Source organism: Nothobranchius furzeri, chromosome 4 (assembly GCF_043380555.1).
Source record: "Nothobranchius furzeri strain GRZ-AD chromosome 4, NfurGRZ-RIMD1, whole genome shotgun sequence".
In the NCBI taxonomy this organism is placed as follows: domain Eukaryota; kingdom Metazoa; phylum Chordata; class Actinopteri; order Cyprinodontiformes; family Nothobranchiidae; genus Nothobranchius; species Nothobranchius furzeri.
Genome location: NC_091744.1, coordinates 9,145,429 through 9,160,046, shown reverse-complemented (window position 1 = coordinate 9,160,046; position 14,618 = coordinate 9,145,429). Strand labels below are relative to the sequence as shown.

The following is a 14,618-nucleotide window of genomic DNA, read 5'->3' as shown; positions in this document are numbered from 1 at the left end:
GTTTATTTGATTGGTTTAGAGGATGATCACATGGCCAAACGTACTTTACGGCTAGTCGTGTCTCGAGAGCGTTCCAGAAAATATCAGCAAGGAAAGAATACTTCTTGATCTTCTATAGTTTTCTGGGTATGTAAGACGCATAGGAAAATTATTTTGTGTAATTTAACGTTTATATAAATGTTTTTAATGAATTTAAGGTAATGCATGTGCTTTGATTTGTCGAATAACAGCACGAGGGGTGTTGATAGCGTGTACACTGTTTTTAGCCAAACAAACGTTGTTTGTGTTGACACATCGTGCTTTCTTATTGTGTGAGTTATTGTTTATTGTCAGACATTGAGTCAATCTCGTCTCATCTTATTTCTGACAGAAGCAAAATGATTGAGGTGGTTTGTAACGATCGCCTGGGCAAGAAGGTTCGAGTCAAATGCAAGTATCCTTCCTTGGACCCATAACAACAGTGCGATGACTTTTTTTTTATTTAATATAAATAAAGATAATTCTTTATATGAATTAACCGGATGAGTCCACCTGAAACCGCCATAAGGGAACCAATCCCTTAAGTCTATTTGGATATCTTTTACCCCACACACAGGAAAACGAATGAATTTGTCCCCTAGATTCCAGTGAATCGTTCCAGTTCATTTATCACTTCAGTTACACATTATTTTTCCTAAGTGTAAGCAGTAGAGAAATGCTGAAATCCCTGTTGAATTGCTCAGAATTAGATTCAGATTAACCTGAAAGTGGAGTAATGATCATATTTGATTATTGAATCTCTGACATCTGAGCAAACCCACCATGTGTGTTTAACTGGAATCCAATAGGTCACTAAAGCACATCTTGAGTATTTTTGAATGTTTTCTGCACTTTTGCATGGCTCCTTAAATCCCAAATTCAGCTCAGAAGATACCATTGGAGATCTGAAGAAGCTCATCGCTGCTCAGACTGGAACGCGACATGACAAGATTGTGTTAAAGAAGTGGTAAGATACCTGTCTGGAAATTATTCTTAATATATTTTTGTTTTGCATATTTCTGTTAATGAAAATTAATTTGTTTTCACAGGTATACCATATTCAAGGACCACGTGACTCTTGGTGACTGTATCCTACACATTTCTGCACTTTTGGGGATCTGGTTATGTTTCCTAAACATGCTGAGTCACCTGTTTCCTTCTGCATATGTCAAGTTCACACGGTGTTAAAAACCTCCAGAAACTACAGAGAGAAAATCCACAACTTGTTTATAGATAAATATTGATTAATTGGTGCTTATAAGTGACATCATTTAAATGGAGTTACATCAGTACACTGATAAGAGGAGGCATCACCTTTAAACAAGAATGATCTACTGGGACCATGAAGGTTTTTTTTATTGTCAGAATAAAAGTACATCATATACAAAAAGAAACAAAAACATTTGTTCTCATTTTGGTTAATTTAAGAATAGAGTTCAACATATTTAAGTCAATTTCTTAATGATGTCATTTCAAGTCTTTGTTGCTGCTTGACATATAAAAAAAATCTTGTCAGTTTTATATAACTCGTAGTAAAGATGGGCATTCCCTGTTGATACAGCATCTACATGATGTCCAGACTGTCCTGACACAGATTAGAGATGCACTGGCGGGTAAAATGCCACAGTGGTCCTATCAGCTTGTTAAAATGTGTATGCATTGAATTTGCATTAAAAAATAGAAAAATTGTATTGACTAGATACACCAGAAGAAACCAGTGGTTACTGTATTTCCAGGTGTGTTTTCTTTACCAAATAAATTCTATTAGAAGAATACCATATGTTGGGTAACCAGGCAGGTCATTCACTGTTGTGGTGTTTGTGCAGTATAGTGTAAAGGACTAGCATAGGCTAAATTTACCAGCTCAGTGGCCTAGTGGTGGAGTGTCCGCCTGAGACTGGGAGATCAGAGTTCGATTCCCGGTCGGGACATGCCAAAGATTTTGGAAAAAATGGGACCCAATGCCTCCCTGCTTGACACTCAGCATTAAGGGGTTGGATTGGGGGGTTAAACCACCAAATGGTTCCCGAGCATGGCTGTGTCTGCAGCTCACCGCTCCCCCACGGGATGGGTCAAATGCAGAGAACAAATTTCACACACACATCAATGTGTGTGACAACTAATGGGACTTTAACTTAGCATTTTGACCCGATTAGTTTCTACTGTAACCCTACGGAGTCATTTAGAACAGGTTTTACATTTAGAACAGGTTTTACAGTGTTATTGGGCAGCAAGGAGCGTGTTGATGTGTTTAACCATCATAAACAGTTACTGTTATAATTACATAAACTTTTGTTCTTAACCACGTCTCTTCAGATGAGATCCATGATGGGATGAACCTGGAGTTGTACTACCAATAGAGGAGCAGAAGGAGAAGATGCTTACACACGCACGCACACACACGCACGCACGCACGCACGCACACACACACACACACACACACACACACACACAGATTAAGTCTGCTACAGGGAACCATGTGGGTCACATTACACCATCTCCTGAGCACGACACATACTGATTTTACTAAGTTCTACGTGGAACCTGGAATTATCGTGTGAAAGATGTTCTTGAATTACTATTTTGTTTTTGGTATTTTTTAAATAAATCTGGTAATCCCCACAACAGTCAACTTTTTGTTTGTTTTCAATAAACTAGACAGGATGAGTCAGCTGAATAAAGATTTATTCACATCACTGGGCATTCACTACCAGTCCAACACACACACAATCACACATGCATGCATTTATGCCTTAATGCACTCAGGCCCTTTCACACAGAGACTGAGTTGACGAGTAGGAGCTCGTCAGCAGTAATCTGAGAAATCCTCATCCACGTAGTTGGATGGAAACAACCCCACCTGTAAACACAAAGCAGGTGCGTTTCAGACAAGGCCCATGAAAATTTATTATTCACGTCATGTTGTGCTAATGTTTGGTTCTTCTCACCCGTCCGTAAACTTCTCCTCTCCACCAGCCGCTGTGACCCTTCTTGGAGAGGATCTTGATCGTGTCCCCCTCCCTCAGTGAGAGCTCTGTGCGGTCCCTGGCTGAGTAGTCGTACCTGGCTCTCGCAACACCGAAGCTCTTTATGCTGCCCCCTGTGACACAGGCCCACATGCAGCTTTAAAGAAAAGTTGGGACAATTTTGGGATTCGGAGTTTGACGACTGCGTGTTGCACGTGGAGTCACAGTGAGGAGCTTACTGGGGTTCTGTCTTCTAGGCTTAAATTACATTTTAGAAAATCCAAAAGAAAAAGTAAGATTTCTCCGCCTCGTGTTAAGCAGGATTCTACAAAGTGACAGCTGTGTCAAAAAGACCAAAAACAAATGCATTTTCTGTACCTGGTGTGGTGTTTGGTGTGTTGTTAGAGGAGTTGCTTTGCTCTGGTTGTTTGTAAGGTGTGTGCAGCGTGGTGTCCACGTCCCTGAAGTACTCCTTTAAAGAGTTCTGCTGGTAAAACTCAATCATCTCCTGAAACAAGGGCATGAGCAGTAAGTGACGATGAGACGTGTGAGGTTATTTCAGATGGGCGTTTGACTCACGATCAAACTCTTGAAGGCCTTTTTGTCGTTAATGCGATACAGGCCCTCAATACAGGTGATCTTAATGTGTTTGATGTCCATGTTGAACCTGTGGGATGCAGAGGGAATATTCACGGAAGTGAAAAATGAGTTTAAGCAGCTTTTTAGTTTTACAAATGGAGAAAATAATGCCCTTTTAGATTTAAAGTCTGATAAGAAGATATCTTGATTTATGGGTCTTTATTCTCTAGAGTGGTTCGTGGTCATTTGGCTCTAATATTACCGATGGCAGATGAAGGGTACATTGTTTGGATCCAGTTCATGACTTGTGCAAACGTGAGCTGTTTTTGCATGTCACTGATTCACAAACAAAGCGTGTGGTGTTTATTATTAAACGTGTATTTCCCCTCATCCAGGGGAAAGTCAAATATTTTAAATACAATACAGAATACTTTCAGTGGAAGCTCTCCGTGCTTCTCAGAATCATTTTGATTTATCGCTAAATGTGTAACAAAACAATATTTTAAATGGTGGGTCAGATTTGGGTTGCCATCATGGTTGGGTTGTTGTGCATAGTTCTTTAAACAACCTCAGTTTGGAGAAATATAAATGATCTTTGATCCAAGTGTCAAGCTAACAGCGATCACCAGAGCCGTTCTAAAGCAGTTTATGATAATTAAACTGTCCGATATTTATCTGTTCATCTGGAGCTATTTGATCTTTCTTCAAACTTGAAGGTTTCTACTCATCTTTGTAACAAAATAGCAGCAATTAGCAATTCATTTCATAATTAGTCAAAAAATATAAACAATAGGAGGTCCTTCACTCATATTTTTAAAACATCTGCAGTGGACTTTAGTAGGAATGAACAGCTTGCAAGTCGTACTCTGGGGAAAGAAGCTCTGGATCGGCTGTTTCAGCATGAAGTCAGCCGGAGGGGAAAGTAGCTTTAGATCAGTGGTTCCCAACCTTTTTCCCAAGGGACCCCTTATTTACCAGTAAAACTTTTGAAGACCCCCTCCCATTCTCTCTTCCAGTACAAACATAATTAAGAAATGATAAAATTGTTCAAGCACATTTTAATATGCTTTATTTCAATAGATAACAGTAATAGTAGGCTCCAGTACAGAACAAAGTCATTAACAAAACCAAACGGAGCATTATGTGCTTAACAGTTTGCATTACTTTTCTGAACACATTGTTTCTTGTAAACACCGATAAATCAATCATTCCTTTCAATAAACATTTGACACATAAAAAATACACTGAGCAAAATGTACTTAAATGTGTATATTACTGTTTATACTAGATTATTTACTGTAAACGCTGTGATTAATCAACCAGTCCTATCTTTAATGAACTTTTGACACTTGAAAATAAAACAGTGAGCTGAGCAAAATGTTCTTAAAAGTGTGTTACTCTTTCTGTACTAATTATTTCCTGTCTTAATATCAGTAAACTTCTCACTCGTGAAAAAAAGTGAGCAAAATGTAGGCTATAAACAAGTAATAAATGAAGTTTTAACCCCTTAAAGTGGAGAGGTCCTGGCGACCCACTGATTAGCTTTGACGCCCCCTTGTGGGGGTCGGGACCCCCAGGTTAAGAACCACTGCTTTAGATGACCAGATTTGGACTCATAATTCGTGATATTTGGATTCTGATTGGCTAACAGCAACATGACTCTACCACTAACTGAGTTTGTTCTGCAACGTTGATGTTTCATCTACACAAACAACTCAAGCCTGAAGGAGTTCTGCTGTGCAATGAAGTTGCTAATGCTATCAGTTATGTTTATGTGTTTAGCAGCCGATTTTGTCCAAAGCGACTTATAAGTGATAATGAAGCCAGCAGGTTGCCCTTGAGGCTAACCTCAAACACCAATCAGTCAGTCCTAGGTGGCAGTGAGGCAAGTTAGCTTCTACTAGCCAAGACGATCTCTGCTGTTTCCTAGACACTAAAACAACAAGTTGGGTCAGTCTTTGAATGTTAGGTGACAGTGATGTCACGGTGTCAGGATTTTCAAATCCTAACGTTTCATCGTTTATTCTCTATCAGAAGCTAATGCATGAGATGGCTGTAGGAGACTATTTTCATGTTCTGCTTGCATGAAAAACCCGGAGTGACCCATCATAATTGTATAATAGTTTCCTTTTTTTAATCTCACACCTAATAAACCTTGGCTCGCTGGAGTGCTCTAGACTTCTGATTTTTTTAGTATAAATATTTGTTACCAGATAGAAAAATCTTAACAGATCTTCAATCAACAGATAAATAATAAAGTGGTGAAAGAATCCTACTTGATGCTGATTGCAAATTCTCCTGCATCCTTCTGCCGTACCAGGAAGGTCCCATCAGACCGCGACATTAACAGGTTTTTGGCAGCGGTGCGATCCATGTTTCCCGCAAACCTGGAGACAGTTTTTGTGTACGTAGTGAACTTAAAATCTTTACAGAAATGTTCAAGCATATCGCTTTTTATTTATTTATCTTGGGTTTACATCTCTATTTTAACCTCTGTCTCATCAATCATAGCCTCTGCACAAAAACCCCTAAACTAAAACTCTAAACATCAGATTTTGTACAGTTTTATGTCTCATGGCTGGCCAGGGAACACCTTAGGATTCCCCTGGAGGAGCTGGCCCAAGTGGCTGGAGAGAGGGAAGTCTGGGCCGACCCTGAATAAGCGGCCGAAAATGGATGGATGGATATATTTCTCACAAATTGTTCAGTTCTTCTAAATAAAACACGTCATCTGAAACGTTGGACTGAAAAGGACACGACCGATATGTTTTTTATTTACTAGTAATTTTAGGAGTTTTATCCTATCGGAACAGTAGAACAGAGTCCTTGTGAATGGAGCCCCTTGGGGGTCTTGGCGGTGGCCATGGGTCGCTGCCTGGCAGCTGCATTGCCCCTGAGCGGGTCTGGGTGGGGGCCTGGGGGCTCGGGTGTGGGGGTGGTCGCCCCATGTGGGGATCTGGGCGGGGCCTTGGGGGCCGGGTCCTGACATGTATGCTGCCGGGAAGAAGGCAGGAACATGCGGCAGTGCCTGGCCCGGGCTCAGGGGCCTTGGGTAGACCTTGACTTTTCTGCTTTTCCATCACAGGGGAGGGAGATGTCCAGGAGGGGAAGAACACAACCTTACTGGTTGTCCTATGTCTTATACAGTGGGGCAAAAATGTATTTAATCAGCCACCGATTGTGCAAGTTCTCCCACTTAAAATGATGACAGAGGTCAGTAATTTACATCATAGGTACACTTCAACTGTGACAGACAGAATGTGAAAAAAAATCCATGAATTCACATGGCAGGATTTTTAAAGAATTTATTTGTAAATCAGGGTGGAAAATAAGTATCTGGTCAATAACAAAAATTCAACTCAATACTTTGTAACATAACCTTTGTTGGCAATAACAGAGGTCAAACGATTACTATAGGTCTTTACCAGGTTTGCACACACAGCAGCTGGTATTTTGGCCCATTCCTCCATGCAGATCTTCTCGAGAGCAGTGATGTTTTGGGGCTGTCGCCGAGCAACACGGACTTTCAACTCCCTCCACAGATTTTCTATGGGGTTGAGGTCTGGAGACTGGCTAGGCCACTCCAGGACTTTCAAATGCTTCTTATGGAGCCACTCCTTTGTTGCCCAGGCGGTGTGTTTGGGGTCATTGTTGTGTTGGAAGACCCAGCCACGTTTCATCTTCAAAGCTCTCACTGATGGAAGGAGGTTTTGGCTCAGAATCTCACAATACATGGCCCCATTCATTCTGTCCTTAACACCGATCAGTCGTCCTGTCCCCTTAGCAGAAAAACAGCCCCAAAGCATGATGTTCCCACCCCCATGCTTCACAGTAGGTATGGCGTTCTTGGGATGCAACTCAGTATTCTTCTTCCCCCAAACACGACAAGTTGAGTTTATACCAAAAAGTTCTACTTTGGTTTCATCTGACCACATGACATTCTCCCAATCCTCTGCTGTATCATCCTTGTGCTCTCTGGCAAACTTCAGACGGGCCTGGACAGAGGTGGGAAAAATGATCGATTCTAAGATGCATCGCGATTCAGCCGTGCATGATTCTGCATCGATGCAGCAACGTGACATTATGAGATTCTCACTATGTCTATGTTCTGGACGCGTGAGGAAAATCAAGTTTTGAGGTTTTACAACTACTTCCAGGGGCAGAGTTGCAATGACATGTGCATTGCGTTGCCCTAGCGCAGGGGTCGGCAACCCGTGGCTCTGGAGCGCATGCGGCTCTTCCATCCATCTGATGCGGCTCTCTGTGCTTGTAAAATAATGAATGGATATTTAAAAAAAACTTTATATTTTACTGCATTAATTTTACATCTGTGTGCCAATTCTAAATGTAAAGATTGTCTGCGTAAACCTGAACAGGTCCATCCCGGTCTTACTGTGAGACCGGGTTGACGCATCATGCTTGTGCGCATTCTGAGCTGAAGAGGATGTCAGATTCTGGGCTTCTCCTCAGATGGCTCGTGGATGTGTCGCCACATTGGAGACAGGAACAAGCACTATTCAGCCAAAGTTTCATAATCAGGGAACATTTTCTAAGTGACAAGTCTCTCTGAGGGACAGGGTTTGGAAAACACTCGCTTCAGTCGGAGGAATCTTCCCGCATGCGCTCTGGTTCTGCGACGCCCCTCTCCACATCTTCAGCTCGCTGTGGACCGTACGTACGCGCTGACAGCGAGCGGTCTAAGCTGTGTCCAGCTCAGATGTTCAGATGGGAATCTTTTCTTGAGTGATTTAGCTACATCTGCGATGTGCTTAACGAATGAAATGTCAGTTCGTCTGCATGCGTCGGGGTAATTATTTCTCCGTCAAAATAAATGGTCAAATACGGGAACTGTCCGGTCAACACAAGCCCTGCTTTTAACGGCTTTGTTTTCTTGTGAAAATTGTTGCAAATAGATATAATTTAACGTGATTAACACCAGAGCCAGGCGCACTGCGCCGTTATCTCCGTCACTGTAAATGAGGGAAAAACAAATTGATCGGATCCTTTTCTGACCTTCCCCACCTACAAAGTTTAATTACAACAATTAAACGTGACAGAGCCTGGATTTGTATTCTGAACAGTCTAAACATGTTTTAAAAAGAAACGTATAACAAAAGTGGCACCTGCTCAGTAAAACCACCAACAGGGTGAAAAATATCAAAATATTGTAGGCAGAGATGGGCTACAACTTCTGGATCCACTTTATATAAATCGTTTTATTGATTATCGTCTTATGAAAGATAACTTCGATGTACACGAGCGACCGGTACAGGCTGCTGTCACCTGTTGTGATTGGTTAAAGCAGCTCTCTGCACAGTATTTGTTTACTATTTTTAAGTTCAGCAGTATTCTATCTTAAAGCTGCTCTACAGAAAACATTATTTATTATATTATTTAAGTAATTATAGGCAGCACACTTTAAAAATTGTTGCTCACTATAGTGAATAGATGTATGTTCTGTATTTCAGGGATATCGAAATAAAAAATAAATTGAAAACTATTCTACTGCTTTTATTAAGTAATGAAAAATTTTGTGTGAAGAATCGTGATGCATTTCAGACTCAAATCGAATCGTTATGCAGATAATCGGAATCGGATCGAATCGTGAGGCAGGTGGAGATGCACACCACTACTGGACATGCACTGGCTTCAGCAGCGGAACACGTCTGGCACTGCAGGATTTGATTCCCTGCCGTTGTAGTGTGTTACTGATGGTGACCTTTGTTACTGTGGTCCCAGCTCGCTGCAGGTCATTCACCAGGTCCCCCCCGTGTGGTTCTGGGATTCTTGCTCACCGTTCTCATGATCATTTTGACCCCACGGGATGAGATCTTGCGTGGAGCCCCAGATCGAGGGAGATTATCAGTGGTCTTGCATGTCTTCCATTTTCTGATAATTGCTCCCACAGTTGATTTTTTCACACCAAGCTGCTTGCCTATTGTAGATTCACTCTTCCCAGTCTGGTGCAGGTCTACAATTCTTTTCCTGGTGTCCTTCGAAAGCTCTTTGGTCTTGGCCATAGTAGAGTTTGGAGTCTGACTGTTTGAGGCTGTGGACAGGTGTCTTTAATACAGATAATAAGTTCAAATAGGTGCCATTAATACAGGTAACGAGTGGAGGACAGAAAAGCTTCTTAAAGAAGACGTTACAGGTCTGTGAGAGCAAGAGATTTTCCTTGTTTGAAGTGACCAAATACTTATTTTCCACCCTGATTTACAAATAAATTCTTAAAAAATCCAGCCATGTGAATTCATGGATTTTTTTTCACATTCTGTCTCTCACAGTTGAAGTGTACCTATGATGTAAATTACTGACCTCTTTCATCATTTTAAGTGGGAGAACGTGCACAATCGGTGGCTGACTAAATACTTTTTTGCCCCACTGTATATTCTGGAAGTTGTGCAAATCCAGGGATGGGAGTAGATATTCTACTGGGGTGGGGCTGGGTTGGTGCCCTCGGACTCCGTGAGGCTCTGTGATGCTGCTGCAAGATGTGCTGGGATCTCCATGCCCTGGGTGGCATTTTGGCAACAGAGGTGCCTATTGGGGCCAGTGGGGGAGCTGGCTCCCTGGAGGGCTTAAGCCCAACCAGCCATTCCTCCCCATCCCCACACATTTTTCTCCTCCTGCTCCCTCACATCATCACACAATCATGCACATAGGACCTTGGGGGGTAGACAAGTCAGGGGGATGGACCCCATTTCCGAATTCCTGTGGCAATCTGCCCCCCCAATTTTATTTGCACCTTAAACACTTCCACCAACGGCATTCCACGCAAACACACACTTAGGGCCTTGGGAGTGAGCACATCCAATGGCATTTGGCAGGGGGATCTTTCAGCCTCATCCTGAGTGCCGGTGCCCACTTCCAATTTTAAACTGCACTTAGACACCGAGGGCTGTGGGTGCAAGTGGGGCAGTGCGGGCATCAGCTGGCGTAGGCCAGACAATGCCCGCATTGCCCGCTCACCACAGCCATGGAATACACATCATCAACACGCACTAACACTATATTGGAGCAGGTGGAGGGAAACTAGGGGTCTTAGCACACCTCTGTTGTCACTTGGCTTCCCGGGGCTGGAGGCTAGGAGGGAGATCTGGCCGTCTGGTTGGGATCTGGGGTGGTGGGTTGCTTTGCTCAGCGTTGGACGGGGGAGCCTGCTCATCAACACCCCAGCAGAAAGGGTCGAATTCTGGGAACCGGTAATGGTTGTACCCCATGTGCAGCAGTACCGGGACCAGAGTGAATAGGGTGTGTATGGGGAGCATGAGTGGGTGTCTGGCGTGCATTTTTGTAAGTCTTTGGTTGTATGTGTAAGTGTGAGCATGAGGGAGGGAGTGTGTGACTTTGCCTGTGTATGACTGTATATGTCAGGTGGGGCCTTTGACTCCTCCCTTCTCCTGGGACTTCTTTTGATGCTATACATCTTCGTCTCCCCTCCCCCTGCCACACCTGGTGTGGGGTGTGGTGCCTTGGTCTGCCTGAGTATTCGTGGCTCCCGGGTCAGGGGGTTTAAGATTTTTGGCATCTGCCTGATCAATCCTGGTGGCTGCCTGGTGGGATCTGGGTCCCTGGGTCTGCTGGGTCCCCGGTGGGGGTGGTTGCCTCTGGGTCCCAGGTTGCTGGGTCCCGGGCTCGGTCGGCTGGGGGGTCGTAGGCTGCGGGCGGGCCTGTGGGCTTGCCGCTGATATCTCCCAGGACCCTGCCAGCTGCTGGTTGTGGCCCCCAGGGCGATCCTCTGCGCCTCTCGAGGGGGGCAGGGGCTTTTCTGGTTGCGGTCTCCTTGGGGTCCCTGCGCTCTGGGGCAGCTCCTGGATCTCTGGGACTTGTAGCTCCCTCCATCTCCTATGCATCTTTGGGGGGCAGATCTGTGGCCCCTCACACTCTATTGGACGCTCCTATAGAGAAACCTTACATATACAAGCGCGTGTACACACACAGGTGCTCACATGATGCTCTCATAAGTATGGACTTGGACACGTTCAACACATGTCTTAAGGCCGTGGTTGGCACTAAATGCACTGTGATTTATTATCGTGTGATTGTTCAGTAAAACAATGTTGATTATACATTTCTTCATCAGTTTGACACAGTGATAGTTTGCTCCTGTTGTATTGTTGTGTGTCCCGTTTCAGCAGGTCTAGAAGCAGACTCTTGTTTATCATCACCCCCAACCTTTTGTCTCTTCCTTTCTCTTTCACCTCTGTCTCCGTGTCCGGTCGAAATTACAAAGCATTCACAAAACAATAACAAGGCGTGACATTATAAGCAGATGCTTTGATGCTCCACCTGAGAGTAAAATCTGTCAGGCTTGTTACCAGCATTCAGACATTAATTCTGTTTGCTTCACAGCCAGACAGGACACGGAAAAAAATTAATAAATAAATGAACAGAGTCTCCGTAAGCATCAGCACATTTCCAGTACCTGCTTCTGATTTTGTGGCTATGATTAATGTACTTTCTATGCCAGCTCTGATACGTTTCCCAGTCAGATTTTATGCTGATAACTGCGATACAGGAAGAAACCAGACTGCACTGCATGGCTTGCTGCGACAAGGCGAAGTGAGTTAGCTCAGTTCCTGTTCACACTCACCAGAGGAAGTCAGACAGGTCTGGGGCTGGTCTCTGGAAAGGAAAGTGATAAAAAAAAGGTTTGATCAAAGTCTGTGCTGAGTAAGCAAGTCAATTTTATTAGTGTTGTACCCCTCATTGGATAAAAATCACAGTGTTTCACAATAAAAGTATAAAAGCAAAAGGGTATAAAAGCAAAAAAAAAAAAAAAATTTAAGTGAGTTTTATCGTCAAGGCAACATAAAGATGGACGCATTCCACATCCAGGGAGCCATCGTTTAATCTGAGGATGGGCCAGCAGCCTTTGACTAGGGGATCTGAGACTGAGATGAGATGTGGCGTTCTTAAAGGTTGTAGCGACACGCTATGGGGCTTTAAAAGTCAGGACTAACATTTTAAAATGAATGATAGCCGATGTAGAGAGAATCAATCAGGTGTAACGGGCTCTTTCTGCCTTTGCTGCAGCAGAGCTCTAGGCTGAGTCGGTCGAGCAGAGACAAACCCAGACAAGATCAGATCAAATAAAAACATGAGTTTTGGATTTAGACACCAAATTCGGAAGTTTGATTTTTCAACTTCAATACACTATTTGTAACTGTTTGTTGAAGGTGAAGCACAGAGAACGATAGCACAGAGGTTTCCGAGTTTTGATTGGATAGAAGAGCACTGTGCGTCAAGGTGTTGCTTCAAGTGTGACTAGGTTTTCTGTTTCTGGGTCCTAAAGAGCAATGGAGCTGAATATCACCAGTAAAGAAATGATAAAGAAAGATCAGATATAATTTAAATGAAATAAACGTGATTTTTTTTCAAAGAGCATCATCAATAGGTTGAATTTCCTGTTTGTGTCGGTTGGTGTACTTACAGAGATGTAGGGTTGGACTCTCTGGCAGGGGAACCATCCCACCTGGCCAACTGTCAGGTTTCTGCCCTGAGTAACAAACAGAACAACACACCACATGACCACCCTGGATAAAATGAAGATTTGTTATAATTGAATTGAATCTTTGTATTAATTTAGCACCCTAACAAGGCCCACATCGTGCACTGGAGCTACATAAATAAAGGGAATGGACTGAAATCTGAAGAATTCAGTTTTCCTGGAGAGCTGATCTCACGTAATCTGTGATTACGAGGAGAACGTACGTATCAGGAGAAAAGGCAGGCTAAAACAGCATCTTCGGATTAAATTTTGTCTGAGGCCGTTTTATTTTGCTACGGTTTTCATATTGCATCCTGCAGGACTAACTAATGCATACCGACGCTCAGCTTGCCAAAGCCAAAGATGGTCTTTTTCTATTAATCCATGATTTAACCCATCCCCCTCACATATGCTGCTGGCCAGTGTTGGGAGTAACGTGGTACTAAAGTAATAAATTACTGTAATGCATTGCTTTTTGCTGTAATGTGGTAATGTAAGACATTACAGGGAAAGAAAATGGTAATATTTACTGGTAATATTTGTCAGTAATGCGATAATTACAATGCATTTTTAGACCCAGAATCAAGATGTGGGTTTCCTAAAAATTCAAATTGCAGGAAGCCTGACAAAAGATCCAGGACGTCGTTTATGGACTCAGCTTTGCAGGCATTCTATGAGCAGAGAGGACACAGCGGTAATGGCTCAAATACTCCAGCTGAGGCCGCTGTTATATTCACAAAATCGGTCCACCAAAACAAAGTCATTCGTTTGCGATCGTTTATATCAGCCCATATTCTCTGGTACTTCATGTACTTTTCAGCTGAGTTCATAATCTGTGCCCCGGTGATTTCAACTCATTGCTGCTGGAGCGCAACGCATATTCAGCTTTTAATTTATTATTATTATTATTATTATTTGCGTTCGGTAGATCCCTTTGGCTGAGTAGTTAGAAAGTAGGAAATCTAGGAAACTGTTTTTCTGGAAGACGGAGAAAACATGCAGCATGCAGGAAGGTTAGAGAGAGAAAGGGCAGGAAATTATTCAAATAAAGTCAAGAAAACAAAACAAAGAGCTTGAAAAGAGAAAAGTAGGTAGATTTATCCCCAATACACATTTTTACCAGTGAAAAGCAATAATATATAAGCATTTAATATTTATACATGTGATAGAAACAGATCACCCCAGAAGTCAGTCCCACATCCAGGGCCGTATCAAGGCATTTGGGGACCAAGGCAAATATAGGCTTGGAGCCCCCACCACCTCACTCCCTGCTCAGTTAATATAAGATGGCAGCGTGCTGAGAGTACAGATTGTTGTTGCTTTTATTTAATAAACAATCATTTTAAAGCACTGTTATCATATCTGACTGTTTTAACAGCAATCCTAGCTCAGACACCACATCACCTTCCACATATATGTCATGAGCTCACTGAGCGTCACATGACCAGATTCATACTGAAGTTGTTTTGGTTAAAGTAACTTAAAGTAATGCAAAAGTAGTGTAATGCCTTATATTTTTAAATCAGTAATATTGTAATGTAACGAATTACTTTAAAATGAGGGTA

General features: G+C 42.7%; 2 protein-coding genes across 3 annotated transcripts in view; one reads left to right on the top strand and one right to left on the bottom strand.

Annotated features, from left to right (window-relative positions):
• Window positions 1-2: 2 nt before the first annotated feature.
• ubl5 (ubiquitin like 5) lies at window positions 3-2,650 on the top strand. 2 transcript variants are annotated; one of them, XM_015966287.3, is made up of 5 exons: window positions 3-126; window positions 371-433; window positions 902-985; window positions 1,068-1,105; window positions 2,335-2,650. In XM_015966287.3, the coding sequence occupies exons 2-5, from the start codon at window positions 378-380 to the stop codon at window positions 2,376-2,378; spliced, it is 222 nt and encodes a 73-aa protein (XP_015821773.1). In that variant the 5' UTR covers window positions 3-126; window positions 371-377; the 3' UTR covers window positions 2,379-2,650. The 2 variants fall into 2 exon arrangements, with proteins under 2 accessions (XP_015821773.1, XP_015821777.1); XM_015966291.3 differs by having other exon boundaries at window positions 18-126; window positions 374-433.
• Window positions 2,651-2,686: 36 nt separating this feature from the next.
• Window positions 2,687-14,618, bottom strand: part of LOC107389854 (proto-oncogene vav) — a 34,342-nt gene continuing 22,410 nt past the window's right edge. The window contains exons 23-29 of the mRNA XM_054743635.2: window positions 12,997-13,062; window positions 12,157-12,188; window positions 5,840-5,950; window positions 3,564-3,651; window positions 3,363-3,492; window positions 2,967-3,118; window positions 2,687-2,878 (exon numbers count right to left, since the gene is read on the bottom strand). Of these exons, the coding sequence (XP_054599610.1) occupies window positions 2,825-2,878; window positions 2,967-3,118; window positions 3,363-3,492; window positions 3,564-3,651; window positions 5,840-5,950; window positions 12,157-12,188; window positions 12,997-13,062 (633 nt within the window). The 3' untranslated portion in view covers window positions 2,687-2,824. The remainder of the gene's footprint in view (window positions 2,879-2,966; window positions 3,119-3,362; window positions 3,493-3,563; window positions 3,652-5,839; window positions 5,951-12,156; window positions 12,189-12,996; window positions 13,063-14,618) is intronic.

Bases quoted from the DNA above. Each gene is read 5' to 3' on its own strand.
- ubl5 (XM_015966287.3), top strand. From the start codon at position 378: ATGATTGAGGTGGTTTGTAACGATCGCCTGGGCAAGAAGGTTCGAGTC. The intron at 986-1,067 runs GTAAGATACCTG...TTGTTTTCACAG, and splicing joins AAGATTGTGTTAAAGAAGTG to GTATACCATATTCAAGGACC. The intron at 1,106-2,334 runs GTATCCTACACA...ACGTCTCTTCAG, and splicing joins CCACGTGACTCTTGGTGACT to ATGAGATCCATGATGGGATG.